Source organism: Abrus precatorius, unplaced genomic scaffold (genome assembly GCF_003935025.1).
Source record: "Abrus precatorius isolate BTA unplaced genomic scaffold, Abrus_2018 Scaffold11, whole genome shotgun sequence".
NCBI lineage: Eukaryota > Viridiplantae > Streptophyta > Magnoliopsida > Fabales > Fabaceae > Abrus > Abrus precatorius.
This window is the reverse complement of record NW_020874303.1, coordinates 26,982,592-27,002,941: the sequence shown is the minus strand read 5'-3', so window position 1 is coordinate 27,002,941 and position 20,350 is coordinate 26,982,592. Positions and strand designations below refer to the sequence as shown.

Below are 20,350 nucleotides of genomic sequence, written 5' to 3'. Positions count from 1 at the left end.
TACATGAGATTGCTTGTATTCTTTCAACCCCTCACTAATATAATTAGAATTAGACAAATTTAGAAATAAAGATATTTTAATTTATATATATTTTTAATAATCTTTGCATCTATTTAATATTATGTGTTTTTATTTATTTATATAAAGAAATACATTACATAAATTAAAAAATTATAATTTTACTATAATTAATTAATAAACTTAATATAATATTCTTTTATGAACTTTTTGTCAGTTAGATTAGTTAACTAGTACACAAATTTTATTGATTATACTTAAAATTTATAAATGAACAAGAAAGACATAAGTAAAAACACAAATAACTAATAGAAAAACATTAACTTCAACTTTAATAATTAAGTTTAAATAATTAATAAAATTTTTAAAAAATAATATAATAAATATATATATATATATATATTTGAATAAATATTATTTAGAAATATTCAAACTCTATAAAAAATTACTGTTAATAATATCTATGCTTTTTTATAAGAGAAACTATTATGTGTGTTCTAAGTAGATTCAATCTTAAAATTTCTCTCATCCTGAATATCCACACAGGTATGCATCAAACATTTTGGAACACAGCTGACATAAAATTGTGTTGTGTGACCAATCCAAACATGAAAGGTGTGGGACTTATGAGAGAACGAGAAAGAGAGAGTGGGAAGTGAAGAGAAAGAGAGAGAATAATGACAGGGTTTCAGTGTGCTAGGAATTTAGTGTGATCAGCTTTTGAATTTATCGGTAAATGGTGAATTATCACTGCCGTTAAGCAAAAGATCTGCTGCTACTGCCAACCCTGTTCCTGTTTCTGTTCCCTCTTTCTCTTCTATTTCTTTTCTTTCCTTCCAAACGCCATAAACTCTCACTCTCCCCAACCCCATTTACCACAATCCCCAGGTGACGTAATCTCCAGTTCCCCCCTCTGTCAACAATTTTTTTAACAAAATTCACCTTATAATCAAACCATTATATTTTTAATATTTATGTTATAAAAGTTTTTAGTTTTTTAAATGATTTTTTATTTATATTTTTATACATTTTTATTTTTAATCTCCAACATTTAATTAAACTAAAAATTAACACATAACATATTTAATGAATCAGAAAAGACTAAAAATAAAAAAATCATTTAAAAACTAAAAATATATTCAATTATATTTTAAATTTTTAATAAAAGTTTACTTTTTTATATTTAGTCTTAATTCTAAAAGCTTTAAATATGAAACTCTTTAATAATATTTACGGTAACTCTTTTAGATAATTTTTATGTTAATTAATAAAATTTAAAATAATAATATTTTTTTATTTTAAATAAACACTTTAAAATAAGTAGGAATAGATACTTCTAATAACTCATGAAATTAATAATGATATCTAAATAAATTTTAAAAGAATGTTAATAGATATCAAACAATGATAACAAACATTTTTTATATTTAAAAAAATAACCTAAATCAATATGTATCGCAAAATATTAAAAAATATGTTATTACCTAATCAGAAGATTTGATATAAATGATGAAAAAATATTACACATGTCATTTGCGGTGACGAAATTCGTCAGCAACCTCAGTGCCGTAATTTAGCAGTAGTATAAATTTTTGGCAGCTTTTGAAAGAAAACTGTTTCCAACGAGTAACGAGGCTTTGTGTCAGACTGTATATGCAAGGAGTAATGACAAATTTTTAATATTAATTAAAGCTACAGTAAATTAATCAAAAGTAACAAAATAAAAATACACTGTTTATTCTTTTATTAGATTTTCATCAATACCTTTTTTTAATCAACGAATATAATATTTAATATTACAACCATCTGCTTTTTTTCTTTTTATTTTTCATATTTTAAGAAAAAATCATTTATTTAATTATCATTTTTAAAACATTAAGATAGTATTAATTCATTTTTGCATCAAATTGTATTTTTAATTTAAAAAATGAAATAATTTATTAATTAAAAAGATAAAGAGATATACTATAAAAACGAATAAATAAACAATGCTTTTAATTTTATTTTTATTATAAATAGTAAGGTATAATTAAAATTCATATACTAATAATATTAAAGCTTTAAAAAATTTAAAATGTGTTGTGTCCTGTTTTTATATTATAGAGTAACTTATTCAATAACCCAGAAAAAAGCACACGATTATGATTTATGGTCTACAGTGTAGTTGTAATTTCGATATTTAAATATGAAAGTAAAAAGGAAATAAAATTTGAATACAAAAGAGTTTTGAGAGTGATTAAAGATGAAATTTTAAAAATCAATTAAAAAAAAAAAAAAACTCTCATCTGTTTATTATTTTAGTGAGAGAAATCCAAGTAATTGATATATTAAAAGAAAAGAAACCATAAAAAGAAAAGACAACAAAAGGAACAATCGCTAATAAAGTGTGCTACGATAGGTTTTAATTATAGTAAGGTCATACTATCACGTCACTACAGAAACCCTAGTGGTCGGCATAGGTACCTACAAATGCAGCTGGAACACCATGAAGCCATTGCATCCAGGCCCTGCCTTCCTCTTTGCTCTCTCTGTGTAACACTACTCAGTGCGTGCATGTCACTTTGTCACCATCAATCTTTCTTTTCATCTTTTCCTATCACTCTACCTTTTCTTTTTCTTTTGCCACCAACGTTGCCCCATATTCACGCCACTGCCACTCCTCTTGTTCCTACGTGAAACCCTGTCCCTTCATCACATTTATCATCCCTACTTTTGTTGCAATGCAAAATGTAATGCTCCATAAGTAGGCCCTGTCCTTGCACGCATTTCGGGTAAGCTAAAGCCGATTAGAAATAGAATTTCAAAGCATCAGAGAAAGCAAAAATGCAAAGCCCGCACGGAGTTCATCTACAGTTTTCTGGATATATACTATGCTCTTCTTTCCTCCATCATCCACGTTATAGTTACTTTTTTTATTAAATGAATTTGTGATTTCATGTTGAAAATGAAATTAGTTTTACTTTATAACTAAATTAATTTTTTTTAAGCTATTAAACTTCATTGATATTCGTGCTAATTTGAAGCAACTTCTATACCATCGCAATTTCAGCCTTGCTTATTTTAGTTGCTTTCCTCAGATAAAATAGTCATATCATCCGAATGTCAATGTATACCTTCGGTCGATCTCAGACTGTTATAATATATACGTTGGATCTCTTAATCTCGGGCTTAGTTAACGATATTTCAGATCATTCCTTCTGTGTTTGTTTACACTGAGGATGAAGCCAAGCAATAATAAAATTGTAATCTTTCAACTAATAGATTTAATTGCAGTGAAATGTATGAGGGGAATTTATAAATTTTAGTAGAACGTATATACAGTAATTTCAGCCTACTATCAAATGAAGGGTGTAAATGGGTTAAATTTTTTATGCACACTTGTATATATAAAAAAATAATTAATATAAAAAGTAAAATAATCTTTGCATATTTACATTTCAATCTATTATATTCTTTTATTTTTATCAATTCAAACACTACATTATTTTGTTTTACCTCTATTTTGTTATTCTTTATTTTATTTACCTCTATTTCACTCTTTTCATCTAAATAAAATATAAATGTCGGGTAACCTAAGAAAAGACATCTCATCTCAGACTATTATATCATATGTCAAATTTCTTAACCTATGTACTAAACATGTTCTGCACCAATTCATAACACTCTACATAATTCGCTATGTATACATGATATTGTAGGGATGAGATCCTATCGCTCAACAAGATATTCACACTAAATAAAAAAAATTAGACCCCTACAAAAATAATGTAATCTCTGTCTAAGATATTACACTAAAATATGCCTCTATCTCAATACAGCATAACTAGTAATAAAGTACTTTAATAAAATCATTTTTATTGTGGGTATATATATATATATATATATATATATATATATATATATATATTGATAAAAATATCAAAAGCAATTTTTAAAGTTTTCAAAAAAAAGGGAACCTCAACAGACGCCTTAGACGGTCTTTCGTGATGCCCGTCAACCAACAAATTTGAAAAACCTTCTGACATTTGTTGTGAAACAATTACCATCGCAAAAGATGTTACATTACTACAGTAAAGTTTGGATTTTATTTTGAATGATTTTCTCGATATATTCTAGATAACTTTTTTAAATAAAAATTCTTAAATGAATAACTCTCTTTTCACTGTGAATGTTTTTGTCGATACCCATTCATTAAATTTGGGTAGGACTTGTTTATTTTATATTAAGAATCAAACTTGTATATCATACATGTAATTTAATTTCAAAATTTGTGATATATTTAATACATATATGAGAAATTAAAGTGAGACAGTCCAGGTGCACAGTGAATGAATGAACAAAGATGAAATAGGAAATTAACATTAATCTTAAATGATGTATTTGTCGTATCGCTAAATTGAGAAGATTCCCAAGTGTAGCTGACAAATAGGGTCCGTATGCGTTGCAGCTTGAAGAAAGAATATCAAGAAAAAATTTCACAGAAAGGAACATTGGACAATCCCTCAGTCACCATGACCATTCATTTGCTTAGTGACATAAAAGCGTCTAAGAACGTAGGGTCTAATTGAGATGGAAGATGCTCTTCAATTTTTCGAGTTGCAAAGCGATTGGGTCACTTCAATTCACATGAAAGACTATCATAGCTCGAAGCTAGCAAGCCCATTGCGAGTAACAATCATGAAAACTCTTTATAAAAGGAAAAAAGCGATTTTCAACTAGATCGGCTTTTTTTATTTTCGGATTTTACTTTTGAAAACTAATACTTTTTAAACGTACAGAAATGTTTTCATTTTGAAACACAAGCACAGGAGTTGGAGCTACTAAATTCAAAATTCGAACATTTTTAACTTTTTTAGTATAATTGAATTAATCAAGCATGAAAAAACAAGTGGGTTGCAAGCCTTCGGCGTAGCTTAACTATTTTCCCTCCAATTCATGTTTCATAATTCAATGTTTAGAATAAACTATTCATCAAATATTATATGAAATAATAAATTTAACTGTTGGTAATTGTATGAAACATTGAATTTGTTAAATAATATAGTAATGCTTTATTTAAATACGGTGATAATTTTTCCGTAAACGTGAAAATTAAGTTTTATTTATAATATAACAACACATAAACACGAATATTAAACAAATTTTCATGCTGCTATATTAGGATATTTGCATGCAAGGTCGAGAATTATTAGACTACAAAGGAGTTCTTTATCGTGGAAAGGGAATTTTACTAAAGAGAGAACGAAAATGATAAGACTTCCGATTAGGACTGATGTAAGAAAGTGAAATTGGTACTTAAGAAGAAATGACTGGGGAAAAAGGAGAAAAAGGAAACAAAAAACTTTCTCCCTGTAAGCGAGCGTTTAATAATAATGGTTCTATAATAGTTTTTTATTTTTACAGGATTAGGTGGAAAAAAAAATATTAATATAGTGACATTTATAGCTACAATTCAATCATCTTATTTCTTTATTCATAAGCAATAAGATAAACTGCATATTAAATTAATTGGAAATTTCTGACAATAAATGTCACTACACAACATATTAATTATTATGACACTAATTATTTTAAAATTTATAGATAATGTTGAATTAATTATATCAGCTAGGATATTTACGATTACAACTCAGCTTATAACAATCAATAACGTAAAAGAATTTTCACTTCGTTATCTCAACTACAGAAATTCTGACACCTCGCATGAAATTTATGTTTAATGTGACACAACTTATCAATTTCTTTTTATTTTTTCTAATTTTGGAGTGACAAAATTATGTGTTGAGTTTTATAATTAAATAATTCTAAGATTTCATTCTTAATATATATTATGTTTAATTTATTCAATGAATCGTACAACATAATTAATTTAAATAAGATTTAAAAAATAATATTAACAATCTTCTTTTAGCCATGAACAAGAATTGTCAATCATATTATATAGGCTTTTGTCTAAAATGACTACACAGACTTTTGTCAGGCCCATTAGCGGCTCAAGGTAGAGTGAGAAACAGACGCTCTTCGTTGATAGTCAACTCAAAAGGGCTCGAAATAATAATGGTGCGGCCCAAATAAATATCAAAATAGCCCTTGCCGATAAACATTAGCAAAAAAAAAAAAGAGCATATTTATCCAACAAAAGATGAAGGAAAGAGTGGTTTCATAATATATAAAAAATCCAATATATTAGAACAATATCCCATTTAGTAAGAAAAAATAAACTTTTGGTTCTAGGTCAACTCTTCTCCTTCAAATATATGTATGTATTTTGAATTTCTTTCATTTTTCTTTTTTTTTTTTAAGAAGAGAGATAAAGAAAAAGTATGTGTATATAGGCTTAATTATTTATAAATTTAAAATGTATATATAATGATAAAGTTTATAGTGAGTTAAATTTTTTTTTTAGTTGACAGTATCGCACCGCTAGGGTTTCTTTCTCCAAAATAGGGTCTTTGGCTCTTTCAAGAAATAGAGAGCGAGGCGCTACTAGGGTTCTTGCCCTAGCTGGCCTGAGAGAGAGTGACACAGTGGAGACGGACACAGAGATGGGCCAAGAAGGTAGGTAGGCTGAGAGTACCGGGGTTTCGACTCTGGTTCAGTGGGATTCAACCAGGATGAAACGTTTTGAAGGGGAAAATGATCAAAGGAAGAACTGGATCTTGTGGATTGACGCTCGAAGAAGGTGAAAACGGGACCTAAGGAAGCTGTTGAGGTGAATCTGGCTGATCTTCAACATGCAGAGCAGAGATCTACTCAGGTGCCTTTGATCCTTAATCTTTCTAAACCTTGTTCATATAAAGACATGGTATTAGGAACCAAAGACCTAGATCTAGTCTTAAATGATGATGAAATCTTAAAATCAATTTTAGAAGACTTTAATCTTAACCCTGAGAATACTGAGGAGGACGAAATAATGTCAGCCACCCAAAATCTATGTCCTAGTCTGAAAATTCCTTTAGAAGATTATAAGGCTTGGTGCTCCCCTTGGAAGCACACCCTTATTGTAAAACTGTTAGGTAAATCAGTGAGCTTTAATTTTTTTAGCCAAAGATTAAACAATATTTGCGGTAAAAATGGTTCCTTGCAAATTCTGGACCTTAACAACGAGTTTTTTCTGGTAAAGTTTGAAAAAATGGAAGACTATAAAATTGCCCTTTTTGAAGGTTCGTGGCTTATTCTTGACCATTACCTTCTCATACAAAGATGGAGACCCTTGTTTAGGACTAAGGATTTTAATCTAAAAAAAAAATAGCTGTCTGGGGTTGAATACCCGACCTCCCCCTGGAATTGTATAATAACAAATTTTTGTGGCAAGTTAGAGCTTGTTTGGGTTCAATGCTTAAAGTTGATCCCTTCACTTTTTTACTATCTAGAGGAAAATTTGCTAGGATTTGTGTTGAAATTGATCTTAGGAGGGAACTAGTTCTAACTTTTAAAGTCTTAGGACATGAATTTAAGGTTGAATATGAAGGGCTCTATTTAATTTGTTTTAAATGCGAAAAATATGGTCATAGGCTAGAGCACTGTGAAAATAATGAGACATATACCCCAGCTGATATGGAATATGAAAGCTCCCAATCCAAAAATCCTAAATGTAGTGAAGGAGAGTAAGCTGACTCTGGTAGGGTTAGCAAGGATAATTTGGGTGAAGCCCTAGGTGGGGAGAATAGATATAAGGATGATCCTTTTGGCCCTTGGATGTTAGCAAAAAGGCAATTTAGGAAAAATACTAGCCATAGTCAACATTCTGGACCCTTTCCTAAACCTGGAAAATCTAAAGATAGTAATTTAGGATTTAGATATGACATTTTAGGGGATATGGTTAAGGAGGTGGATCAATTAGAACTTGAAGGGTAGAAGGCACATATTACTGATAAGGAGTATTATGGTTCGCAGAAGGTTAGTAACTATGCTAAAATAGATAAGAAAACCTTTAGTAATCCTAGATTGGGTGAGTCTACTAAAAAGAATCCTAAGGTTAAGGTTTCATCTAAACCTAAGAAGTCCAGAAAAGACAAAGTTCATTTACATCAAGCTGAAATTGTTAGTAGTGACAATAATCACTTTACTACTGGAAATTATAGTAAAGAGCAAGAAAGTAAAGAAGTTTTAAAAATTATATCTTATTTTCAGGAAAATATTCAAGAAAATTGTAAAGGAAATCATAGTATCCTTGACCTCCTAGGTGTCAATGGTGATGCCTTAGGGAAAATTCACTCTCAGCCAAATAAAACCCCTCCAGATAAACCTCCTGGACTTCCATTTCAAATAGAGGTGGATAAGATTAGTCCAATTGAGATAAATATTAATTCTGATATTTTGAATAATGATAGTGTTTCTCAGCAATAGTTTGTTGCTTCTAAATTCTGTCCCTAGTTTTAAGAATTGTCTATTCTAGAATTGTAGGGGTGCTGAGGGTAAAACCTTTCCTAGACTCATTAATGATCTAATCAAAATTTATAATCTTGATTTTATTTCAATTTTTGAAACTAGGATTCCTTTTGGTTACTAAAAAAATTTAATTTGGATAGTTCTGTTAGAATAGATGCTGTTGGCTTTTCTGGGAGAATTTGGTGTTGTTGAAACTCTAAGAAGGTTCAAGTTGATGTGTTAGATAAAAATAAGTTTCTTATCCACCTTAGAATTAGTAATGGTCAGAAATCTTAGATTCTTTCTTCCATTTATGCAAGCCCTTAAGAAAATTAGAGGGCTAAAGTTTGGAATTTGTTAAAAGATTTTAGTTTGTCTATTGATGTTCCTTAGTGTGTTGTTGGAGACTTTAACTCCATTCTGTTTGAGAAAGAAAAAATAGGGGGTAGACCTACAAATTTAATTCTTATTAATCAGTTTGCTGAATGCTTAAATTTTTGTGGTCTTCAGGACTTGGGGTTTAAAGGAAAGCCCTTTAACTGGAAGAGAGGTGATATAAAGGAAAGAATTGATAGGGTAGTTGTTAATGACCTTTGGCGTATGACTTTTGAAAATAGTTTCCTTATTCATCTTCCCCTCCTAAAATCTGATCATGCAAGCCTTTCGTTAAAAATTAGAAATAAAGATGTTTTTAAACCCCATCATAGGAATTTTAAATTTCTAGCCCCATGGCTGTCCCATAAAGATTTTTGTAATCAGGTTAGAACAGGTTGGTTGGAGTATAGATCTTGGTCTGAAAATATTTCTAACTTTCAGACTAATATTTCTAATTGGAATGTCAATATTTTTGGAGATATTTTTAAAAGAAAAGACGTTTGTTAAATAGAAGTAAAGGTATTGCTTGTAAATTAGGGTCCTTAGATAACCCGTTTCTTAACCAGCTTATGAATTCTCTTTGGAGAGATTATCAAAATATTCTGGACCAGGAGGAAACTTTCTGGTTTCATCAGTATAAGTCTAGCTGGATTAATTTGGGAGATAGAAACAATAGGTTTTTCCATAAAGCTGCAGTTATTCGTAGGCCCCATAAGATTATTGAGAAGCTTAAAGATGAGAATAATCAATGGGAATTTGATCCTTTTTCCCTTCAAAATCTTGCTGTGAAATATTTTAAAAAATTATATTTTTGATCCTTGTCCCTCTGGCAAGTCTCTGGTCACTGTCTCTATTTTTCCTCCTCTTAGGGATTCTGACACGCTTGTTATTGATTCTGATCTGTCTATAGAAGAAGTCAAATCCTCTTTGTTTAGCATTGGGAATTTCAAATCTCCAGGCCCTGATGGCCTGCGTTCTCTGTTTTTTAAAAGTCAATGGGACATGTTAGGTCCTCATATTTTTAAATTAGTATCTGATATTTTTTCTAACCCTAAAGAAGTGGCTGCTATTAATAACACTTTAATTACCCTTATTCCTAAAATGGATAACCCTGAATATATTAATCTTTTTAGATCTATATCTCTTTGTAATGTTAGCTATAAGTTTCTTTCTAAAATTTTAGCTAATAGAATTAGGGGATTTTTACCTCATATTATTTCATCTAATCAATCTAGTTTTATCCCTAGAAGACAGGGCATTGACAACATTCTGATTATCCAAGAAATTATTCACTCTTTTGATAAGATTAAAAATAAGTCTGGTTATATGATTGTTAAACTTGATTTGAAAAAAGCTTATGATAAAATTAGATGGCAATTTATTTTTGAAACTCTTCAACTAATTGGTTTGAGCCATAAATTTTTTGATATTTTAATTAACTATATTTCCTCATCTTCCATGTCTATAAATTGGAATAATAATAAAACTGAGTGTTTTAACCCTTCCAGGTGAATTAGGCAAGGGGATCCCATTTCCCCTTATATCTTTGTTATGTGTATTGAAAGATTATCTCATTTAATTAAGGATCATGTTAATAGTAATAACTGGGTTCCTTTTTTGTTTAATAATGCTGGTCCCAAAATTTCTCATCTTTCTTTTGCTGATGATATTATTCTAATTGCAAAACTTGACCTTCATAATGCTGAAACTATAAAATCTGTTTTGTTAGAATTTGAACTAGCATCTAGACTTTCTGTGAACAAAGATAAATCTTCTATTTATTTTTCTAAAAATTATGACCAGATTCTGCGAAAAGATATATCAGTTTCTCTTGGAATTAAAAATACTCCTCAGTTTGACAAATATCTGGGTATCCCTATTAGTCACTCCAAGCCAACTAGGAAAGATTTGTTTTTTAATTGATAAAGTTAAAAAGAAGCTTTCAACTTGGAAAATGAATTCCCTGTCATTTGTTGGTAGAGTTACCCTTGCTCAAGCTTGTATTATGAACATTCCTAATTATTTTATGCAAACCATGGTTATTCCTAAATCTGTTTGTAATGAAATTAACTTTATTTGTAAGAGATTTATCTGGGGCTTTTTAAATAATAGAAAATGTCATCTTATAGGATGAGATAAGATTTGTAAACCTAAAAATGAGGAGGGTTTAAGTTTTAGAGATATCAATCTGGTTAATCAGTGTTTTATTATGAAGCTTTGTTGGAGATTGATCTCTTATCCAAATGAGTTATGGGCCAAAGTTTTGTGCTCTAAATATAGATTCTCCTTAGAGAAAGCTCCTATGTTAAATTATGGTCTTAATTCTTCTTATTTATGGAAGAATATAGCCTCTGATTGGGAGTGTTTTTACTTTGGTCTGGGCTGGTCTAGGGATGGCAATGGGTAGGGTATGGGTAGGGTACTATAGTACCCATCCCCATACCCGCATTTTAAAAAAATACCCGTACTCAGCCCCATACCCGCATGGGTAGTACTTTTAGTCCTCGTACCCGTACCCTCTGGGTACCCGCATACCCATACACGCCCCTATTACCCGCGCATGTCTAAGAAAAAAAAACAGTTATAAAAAAAATATGCTTTTATAATTTTACCGAACAAAGTTTAAGTATAAATAAAAAATAAATATTCAAAGATCATAAGTGTTAAGTGTATCTTAAGACATCAATTTTCTAAACTAAAGTACTTAAAAATCAAACAAAATTACACACATAATCTTCAAGATCTTGTAAAACAACCAACTCCTAAACTTTATATTCCTGTATTGTCACTCTGCAAGACCTAAAAAAATAGCATTAGTTAATTATTTATTGTAAAGTCAAAATAGTATAGTTAGGCTATTTTACCTCTTCATCAGAATCAGACTCTTCAAATGACTGTAAACGTTTATCTTTCAAGTTTACATATTGCTTTGGTCCAGTAATACCAATAGAAACTAAAACATACAAGTACATAATAAGAAAATCAATAATTAAGCTATCAAATTAAAATTAACAAAAATATTTAATTAAATAAATATATTAATAGAGTATTCAATACCTTCATTTTCATGTTTCAGCCAACTTTGTGCGCACATGAGTGCTTCTAAAGTATCTTCATGGAGTCGAAAACGATGAGGACTCAACAATCTACCTCCTGTGCTAAAAGCAGACTCTGAAGCAACGGTTGAAATTAGGATGGCCAAAATATCCTTGACAATTTTTTGCAATATTGGATATTTGATCCCATTTGATTTCCACCACCCAAGGATATCAAAACTAGCACTTCTAGGCAATACCTTCTCTTCCAAGTAGATATCCAACTCAGACTTTGATTGCATATCATTTGTATCTTTAACAAATGAATCATAATCACTTAAAAAATTGTTAACATTAAGTATATCCAAATTCATTTCCGTCTCATTAGACTTTTCAGTTGAACTTTCTACTATTCCCATGGCTTTAGCTTGATAATCTTCAAACAACAAGTAGCATAATTTTTTCACATTGTTAATTTGAAAAGAAGATGAACTTCCATAGAGCTTGGGAAAGAAGTACTCTAACAACTTTAATTTATATCTTAGATCCAAAAAAATGGCAATTCCCATGATTCCATGTATAACAGACCAATATTTCTCAAATTTGGTTACCATTTTTGTAGCCATATTTCTAATAGCCTCAATTGAACAAATTTGCCATTGTTGCAGAGATAACTTTATTTCACAAACCAATGGGAAGAAAATATTTGTTGTAGGATATTGTGTCCCAGAAAACATCTCAGTCACACGATTAAAGACTTCCAACCTACTACAAATTTCTTTAGCAATTTCCCAGTCATTTGTTGTAGGGATACATGTATACATATGCTCTCTTGTTTTCAAACGAATAAAAACATCTTTATAAGCCAATGCAACAACAAGCATGTGATAAGTAGAATTCCATCTTGTTTTACAATCAAGTACAAGTTTCCTTGTAATGGAAACTTTGATTTGACGTGCTGCTTCCTTAAAGGTTTGTTCTATTTTAGGTGTAGCTGTCCAAAAAGCAACACTACTTCTAACCTTCTCTATACCATCTCCAAGAATATTTAAACCATCTTGAGCAATTAAATTGAGAATATGTGCACAACACCTCATATGAAACAATTGACCATCAAGCATAAGAGAAGAACAATCAAGTTTGTTTAGTAACAAACCAACAAGAGAATCATTTGTACTACAATTATCCAAAGTGATGGTAGATAACTTTCTATCAATATTCCAATCTAGCATGCATTCAACTAATACTTTAGACAGAGCTTCTGCTGTATGTGGACATTCCACATATACAAACCTATTAATGTAAAAATAAATTATATACATATATAAAAAAAATTGAAATAATGCAAATAATTATTAAATGAATATATCATATAATGATCACAAAAATTATACCTCAATATGCGACTTTGCATATCCCAATCATCAGTAATGTAATGAGCTGTGATAGCCATAAACCCTTTCTTTTGATTGCTAGCTGTCCACATGTCTGTTGTTAAAGCAATTCTACTTCCAATCTTCTCTAAGAGTCCCATAGTCTTCAACTTTTCATTCAGATATATTTTGATAATGTCACCTTTTATTGTGTTCCGACTAGGAACCTTGAATAAAGGTTGGAGGCCTTCAGAATATGCTCTAAAGCCCAAATGGTCTACTATAGAAAGCGGATACTCATGAATTATTATCATAGAAGCAAAATCTCTTCTAGATTGTTCTGGATCAAAGTGATAATTACTCAAATAAGTGGATGATCCGTCTACTTTCTTTTGTTCTCTCAATAAGATTGATCGTCTTATATCCTTATATGGCCTCCTCTTACAAGTTTGAAAGTGTTTATGCAAATGATTTGTTCCATCTGATCTTCTACCTGTCAGTTGCTTGTTACAATAATTGCATATAGCTTTTTCTTCCCCATTAATAATTTTTTTCTTAAAGTGATTCCATACAATCGACATCTTTCTTTTTTTTTCATCATGAGTTGCATCACAATCATCTCCATCCACCGAAATAGGAAGTGTATCAGACTGGGATTGAGATTGATCTCTAATATCAGAACTGTCACTCGGTCCAGAATCATTAAGTGTACTTTTAGGAACATTTTCAGGTTGTGTGGGAATAATGAAAATAATTGGAGAAGAGCTACTTTCAGATTCCTTTGAAGGAGGTATTTCACGTACATTTTCCATTTGTTATTACCTATATAAAAGCAAGAACTTAAATAAAAAATCTTATTTAACCCAAGTCAATATAATTTGACATAATTTTAATCACTAAATTTCTAAACATTTTGTATGTTTCATATAGAAATAATTTTTTTAAAAAAATTAATCGCATATCAACTATATAATAATTAAATTGTATTAGTCTAGTTAAACGATATAAAATAGTAAATAAATTTTTCTATTAAAAATATGAAAAAAATTATTTTTATGGTTTACTTTATTGATAAATATATTTTTATGTTAATCTTATAAAATAAATTTAATTAGATAGATTTTTATATATTTAAATATGCATTCTTTTATTTGAGTAACATAAATATTTATATTAAATTTCTCAACCTTTTATTTTGCATAGAAATTTTTTTGAAAATATAGTATTATAAAATAAAATAAATATGACCTATAAAAAAGTCTGAACTGAGTAAAAAATATAAGACATGAAATTATATAAAATAAATAGTAAAATCTTTATCTTGACTAAAATTTTACAAAAGCATCCACAAAAACTTTCTAAAATATAAAAGTAGTTTAGATTCTTGTTTTCTTAAATTATTAGTTCCTCCATTATAAGTAAAAAATTATTCAAACTATAATATATGAAATTAGAACAATAAAAAATAATTAGAAATATCAATAATAATTATAATAGAGTTTTAGGCTTACTTGTTGAAGACTTGCAAAATTTGTTGTACTTGATCTCTGAATTCTATAAGAAGTGATGGTGAGATCTTTCTGTAAGTTACACTCCTAAAGCACAACTCTCGATAGGCAAATTGTGAAGCAACTCATATAATTATATAATTATCAATGATTATAAAAGAGACCTAGCCTTGAGTAACATAAAGTATTAACCCTAATTCCTTCCCATTATGGGCTTTTGGGTTAAGGCCTCCCTCACATAAGTAGCATAATAATAATAATAATAATAATAATAATAATAATAATAATAGTATATGCGGGTATGGGGCGGGGTGGGTACTTAGGTACCCATACCCGCCCCCATCCCCATGGAAATTTGCGGGTATTTCCCCATACCCATACCCATACCCGTGTAACGGGTAAATACCCTACCCATTGAGGGTAAATTTTGCGGGTACCCATCGGGTACTTTACCCATTGCCATCCCTAGGCTGGTCGTTAGGAGATGGACTCATTTCCAGATTTTGGAAGGATTGTTGGATTCCTGATTTTCCTATTCTTGCCTATTATGCCACTCATAATATTCCTGATAAAATGTTAAATGACACTGTTGCATTTTTCATTAATCAGGGGAACTAGGCTTGGGATGAATTTGTAGATTTGATCCCTAGAAATGTTTGTTCTATTCTGTCCACAATTTCCCCCCTTCCCTGGCTAATAATCCAGATAAATTTTTTTAGAAATTAACTAATCATGGTCATTTTTCAGTTAAATCTGCTTCTAAGTTTATTTCTAATTTGCATAATATTAATCCTGTTAAATGTAAGATTTTTAAATTAGTTTGGGCTTGGGACGACCCTCCTAAAATATCTACGTTTTTATGGAAAGTTGTCCATGGTAGGCTCTTAACAAAGGAGGAACGATTTTCTCGAAAAATGGTTGCCTCGCCTAAGTGTCCTAGATGTATGGAGGCCCCTGAGACTGTGATTCATGTTCTTAGGGATTGTTGGGTAGCCAATATTATTTGGAGTCATTTTCTTCTCCCTAATAAGTGGGTTCAATTTTTCAGCTTAGGCTTATCCTGCTGGCTGGAGTTTAATATCTCCAAATAGAACTTTCCTCATCATCCTAATTGGAGTATTATTTTGAGTTTGTTGCTTGAAATTTGTGGAATGCTAGGAATTTTTTTTATTTTTCAGAATAACAATCTCAGTCCTCAAGAGCTGACTCGCAGAATCTTTGTTAATGTTGATTTTTTTTTCTTTCCTGCAGGCCTAGGCAAAAGAAGGCTAATGATGTCCAAGGTACAAATTTTATGGTTAAATGGATGCCTCATCTGGCTAGTTTCTTAAAGTTAAACACTGACGGTGCAGTGTCTCATTCCCTGGGTATAGCTAGCTGTGGAGGTTTGTTCTGCGATTCCTCTAGTGCTTTCCTTGTTGGTTTTTGCCGAAATCTTAACCTATCATCCTTCTGTGGCTGAGCTATGGGGTATTTTCTAGGGTCTCCATATTGCTATTGAAAGGAATTTACAAGCTATTTGGGTTGAATGTGACTTCAAAGTTGCCATTTCCTTGATTGTAAATATTCAAAGCAATAATCACTCCTTTTATTTTGTTATTTGCAAAATTAGGGAATTGATTAAGAACATTAAGTTTATTAAGTTTAGTCATGTGTACCGAGAAGCTAATCAAAGTGTTGATTGGCTTGCTAAGATGAGTTTTGATATTGATATGTCTGATTGTATTTTTGATAAGGCTCCCTTTTGTTTAGAGCCTTTTCTGAGAATGGATCCTTTAGGGTGTTTGTGGTCTAGGCATGTGGCCTAGTTTTTGTTTTTTCTTGGACTAATGCCTGTTTTATTAAAAAATAAAAAATAAATTAGTTTTAAATAACAGAAATTGATTTAAGTGACAACTATTTAATATTACTTAAGTAATTATATTTGAATTCTTGTATATATAAAAAAAATTAATAGTAAACTTACTCATCACATCTAAGTAGACAATCTAAATTGAAACCAGATTAAATCAGATTAAAAACAAAAAAAAAAATAAAGTTTATCTTTAATAAAAATATTCATAAATTGTGCATATAGTCATTGATGGGGAGAAAGATCGTCATCTTCCCAGTTAATTCGTTGATAGTCAATAAAATTTTCTTTATCTCTTTCCATCACATTTGTCATCTTATTACTCCATTTATTTTCTATTATTGTCTTATCTCTTTAATTTATACAAATTTATTGTATAATTAGCAATTATCTGAACATATAATGTGTTGATCAAGGCAGCAAAATGACCTCTCACTGAGCAAAGTGATAAAATTATTTTATTTAATTGTTAAATATGAAAGCGAGAAGAGCATTCTCGTCTATTTCGTTCTTTACTTTAGAAAAACAAAATAAAAGCAAGCAATTAGCATTAAGCTATAAATATGCCTGTCCTTATTAATTAATCCTCGTACGTGGCGTGGTTAATCAAATTTTAAGCCATGGACCAAGTCACGTTCTCCTCGCCCTCATCCTCGCCCCCATCAAGCCCGAGCGCGTCCCACACGGCCTGTGACCCATCCACGATGTTGTTACGACACGGTGGTTGATTCGCGTGCTCCTTGTCACAACCGTTAACGGAGTCACACTCGTCAACCACCTTCGCCGTCACGCTCCTCCCGTTCTTAGCCGCCGTTATTCTAATCGTATTCGAACACCTCGAGTCGTTGTTGTACCACCCGGTGGAAAGTGCCACCACGAGCTCGGAGTTGTCGTGGTACTGCCCGTCACACTTAGAGGGATCCCCTCCGTCCCCACCTTCGCTGAAATTGTTGTGAGTGAGAATGGCTTGGGTGGACGACGAAACTGGCGGAGAGCACGTGTATTGAGGAAATGATCCTTCCATGCAGTTCAGGGAGCCGGAGGGTTCGCAGTTTCCGCCGCCGCTACCTCCTCCACCGCCTTCGGTGGTGCATGGTCCGTAGCAAGTGGAAAGAGCGTTTGCGAGTGAAGGGAAGTTTGTGACGATATTGAAGAGGTAAAGAGAGAATAGAAACACGAGAGTTGGCGTGTGAGCCATTGAGAGTTGTGGCTATGGTGGATTGGTGGTGATGGTAGAGGCCTGGCATGTGCTTATATAGTGTTCCAAAGACGTATAGGGCAGACAAATTATATAAAAAATAAGCCTCTGATTTTGAAGAGGGAAATTTACAAAACTTTATTTACTCATCAAAATAAGGATAAAATATTTTATAATTTTTAGCATTCTCCGCTTGTGATTAATCTCATGACCAGTCTTGAATAAAAGAGGAGAGTGCTGTTAAACTTTTACCATAAAATTTGTAGAAATAAATATACGAATAAAACAACAATATAGTTATAATTTTTATAAATTATTGTAATACAACTATAAAATATCACATTTCCTTTAATCATCGGCCCATAATCGTATCTGGTCGAGCAAAATTAGCCAATAATAGTAATTTTTTTCAAACTTTTATATTTTATAGGCTGTCAAAGATCTTTTTTTTTTTAACAAATATGATTTTCTCAAACTCATGAAAAATATGTGAAATGAGACTAAAAATAAAAGAAAAAAAAAACACGGGAGATTTGAATACTGCGATTGAAAGAGAAATAAAATTATTTTTAATATATTTTGATACTGAAGTTAACTTTTAAATGTACTAATTTTTTCCCCTAAACAAACTAAATTCTTAGTTTGACAATTCAACACCTCTCGTAAAGTCAAGTCTTTTGTCCTTGTTTCTATTTTCTTTTCTATTTCATTTTGCTTTCTAAAATTTAATTGTTCAGAAATACTTTTATAACGATCCACGCAATTAAAAGGATATATATGCAAAAGACAACATTTTTTACAATTATAATTTCTTTTATCTTTCTCTATTATATTACCAATTTTAGTTTATACTATTTTATCTTATTTTTCTCTTAATCATAAAGCACGTGATAAAAATATTGAGTAGGAATAAAATTTCTCATGCAAATGGCAATTAAACTCAATCTAGTTTGACGTCACTCAAATTTTCATTGTAAGTCTTGACAACCAACATGACATATATATATATATATATATATTGTAACAAATATTATTCTTTCAATAATTCTTTTAACTTTATATCCATTCTCTTTTATATTATTTATCATTTTTTATTTTCTTTATTTCTTTTTAGGCTCTTCTGACGCCTCAAAATAGAATGTCAACAGATTATTTTAATTCTTTCAAACCCATAAAAGAGTGTGAGAAAGATAGGAAAAAAAAAACTCTAGACGTAGGAAAATGATATATATAAAAAAAAGTTATTTTTAATATATGTCATGCTGAATTATTTTATTTGTCCTATTGTGTAGGGGTGTTTATGGATGGAATTTCTAAAAAATTAATTTAGATTCATTTATAATCCAATTATATAGATTAAATTATAAATCAATTCATTTTAATTTTTCTAAAATCAATTTTAAACTATTTTTATATATGATAAAAATATACTTTAATTTTTTTATATTATTATTAAATGATTATATTAAAAAATATTTAAATTTTATAATAAATAATATAACATTATATTTGTGTATATATATATATATATGTATTTTTTTTTAAACATGAACATTTATTAAAGATAAAATATGAATATAATGAGTACTCTAACCCATTATATCTTTAAAGAGAATTATCAATACATGTCAAGAAAATATTTGCGTATATTTTAATTGATTAATAATATTTTTTATATTTTATTAAAGTAATAAATATTTAAATATATTATAATTTTTATCATCTATCTATCACACAAATTAATTATATAAATTAAATTTTAAATTATTTTATTTTATTTTTTTAATCAGTTTAAAAATAGTTTTAAAATTTAAATTTAATTTAAACTATACTATAGTTATAATTATTTTAATTTAATTTTTTAAATTTATTTCTTCTCTTGTCAATCACTCACGTAAAATATTTTGTGGAAAGATAAAATATGTATTTATTATATAACATAAGTAAAATTTTAAAAATATTTTTTATTTACAATAATGTCAAATAAATTATCATGACAATATAATATTATGTAAAATATTTTATTTATTTTTAAAATTTTTATGTCATTCTATTTATTTAAATAATTTTTATTAATTTATAAAATAATATGTTTTTTATCTAAATAATAATAATTTTTTTAGTAAAATCATGTTTAAGAGTTATATTGTATTGATTGGAATTTGAATTCGATATCACAAAAAAAATATTTTAATTTAGTAATTAAAAATAAAAAAGGACAAAGATGTAAAAATATTTATTATAATGATTTCAATATTATTTTAACATTTACACAAAAATTATAAATAAAACTTAAAAAAGTATAATTATATTATTATCTTATATTTTAATATATATATATATATATATATATATATATTGTTATTATATAAATTTTGTGTTAAAAATAAAATAATATTTAAATTAATTTATTTAAATGTGCGCCAATGGTATTAGATTAATCCTAAACTCTCTGAAATTCAAGAATACATTTTCTCTTTGGCCTAACTCATATTCTGACTTGCGCAAAGGATGAGATTAAGAATCATTGTCCAGACTACATAAAAGATGTGATAAAATTAGTTTTGAAAAAATATAATATAATTTTATAAAATAAAATTCAAATAATATCCAAACAAAAA

General features: G+C 29.4%; 1 protein-coding gene across 1 annotated transcript; it reads right to left on the bottom strand.

The window, feature by feature from the left end:
* Positions 1–16,971: 16,971 nt before the first annotated feature.
* LOC113856564 (ripening-related protein grip22-like) lies at positions 16,972–17,759 on the bottom strand. The gene has a single exon (XM_027488425.1). The coding sequence runs from the start codon at positions 17,727–17,729 to the stop codon at positions 17,145–17,147; it is 585 nt and encodes a 194-aa protein (XP_027344226.1). The 5' UTR covers positions 17,730–17,759; the 3' UTR covers positions 16,972–17,144.
* Positions 17,760–20,350: the final 2,591 nt, after the last annotated feature.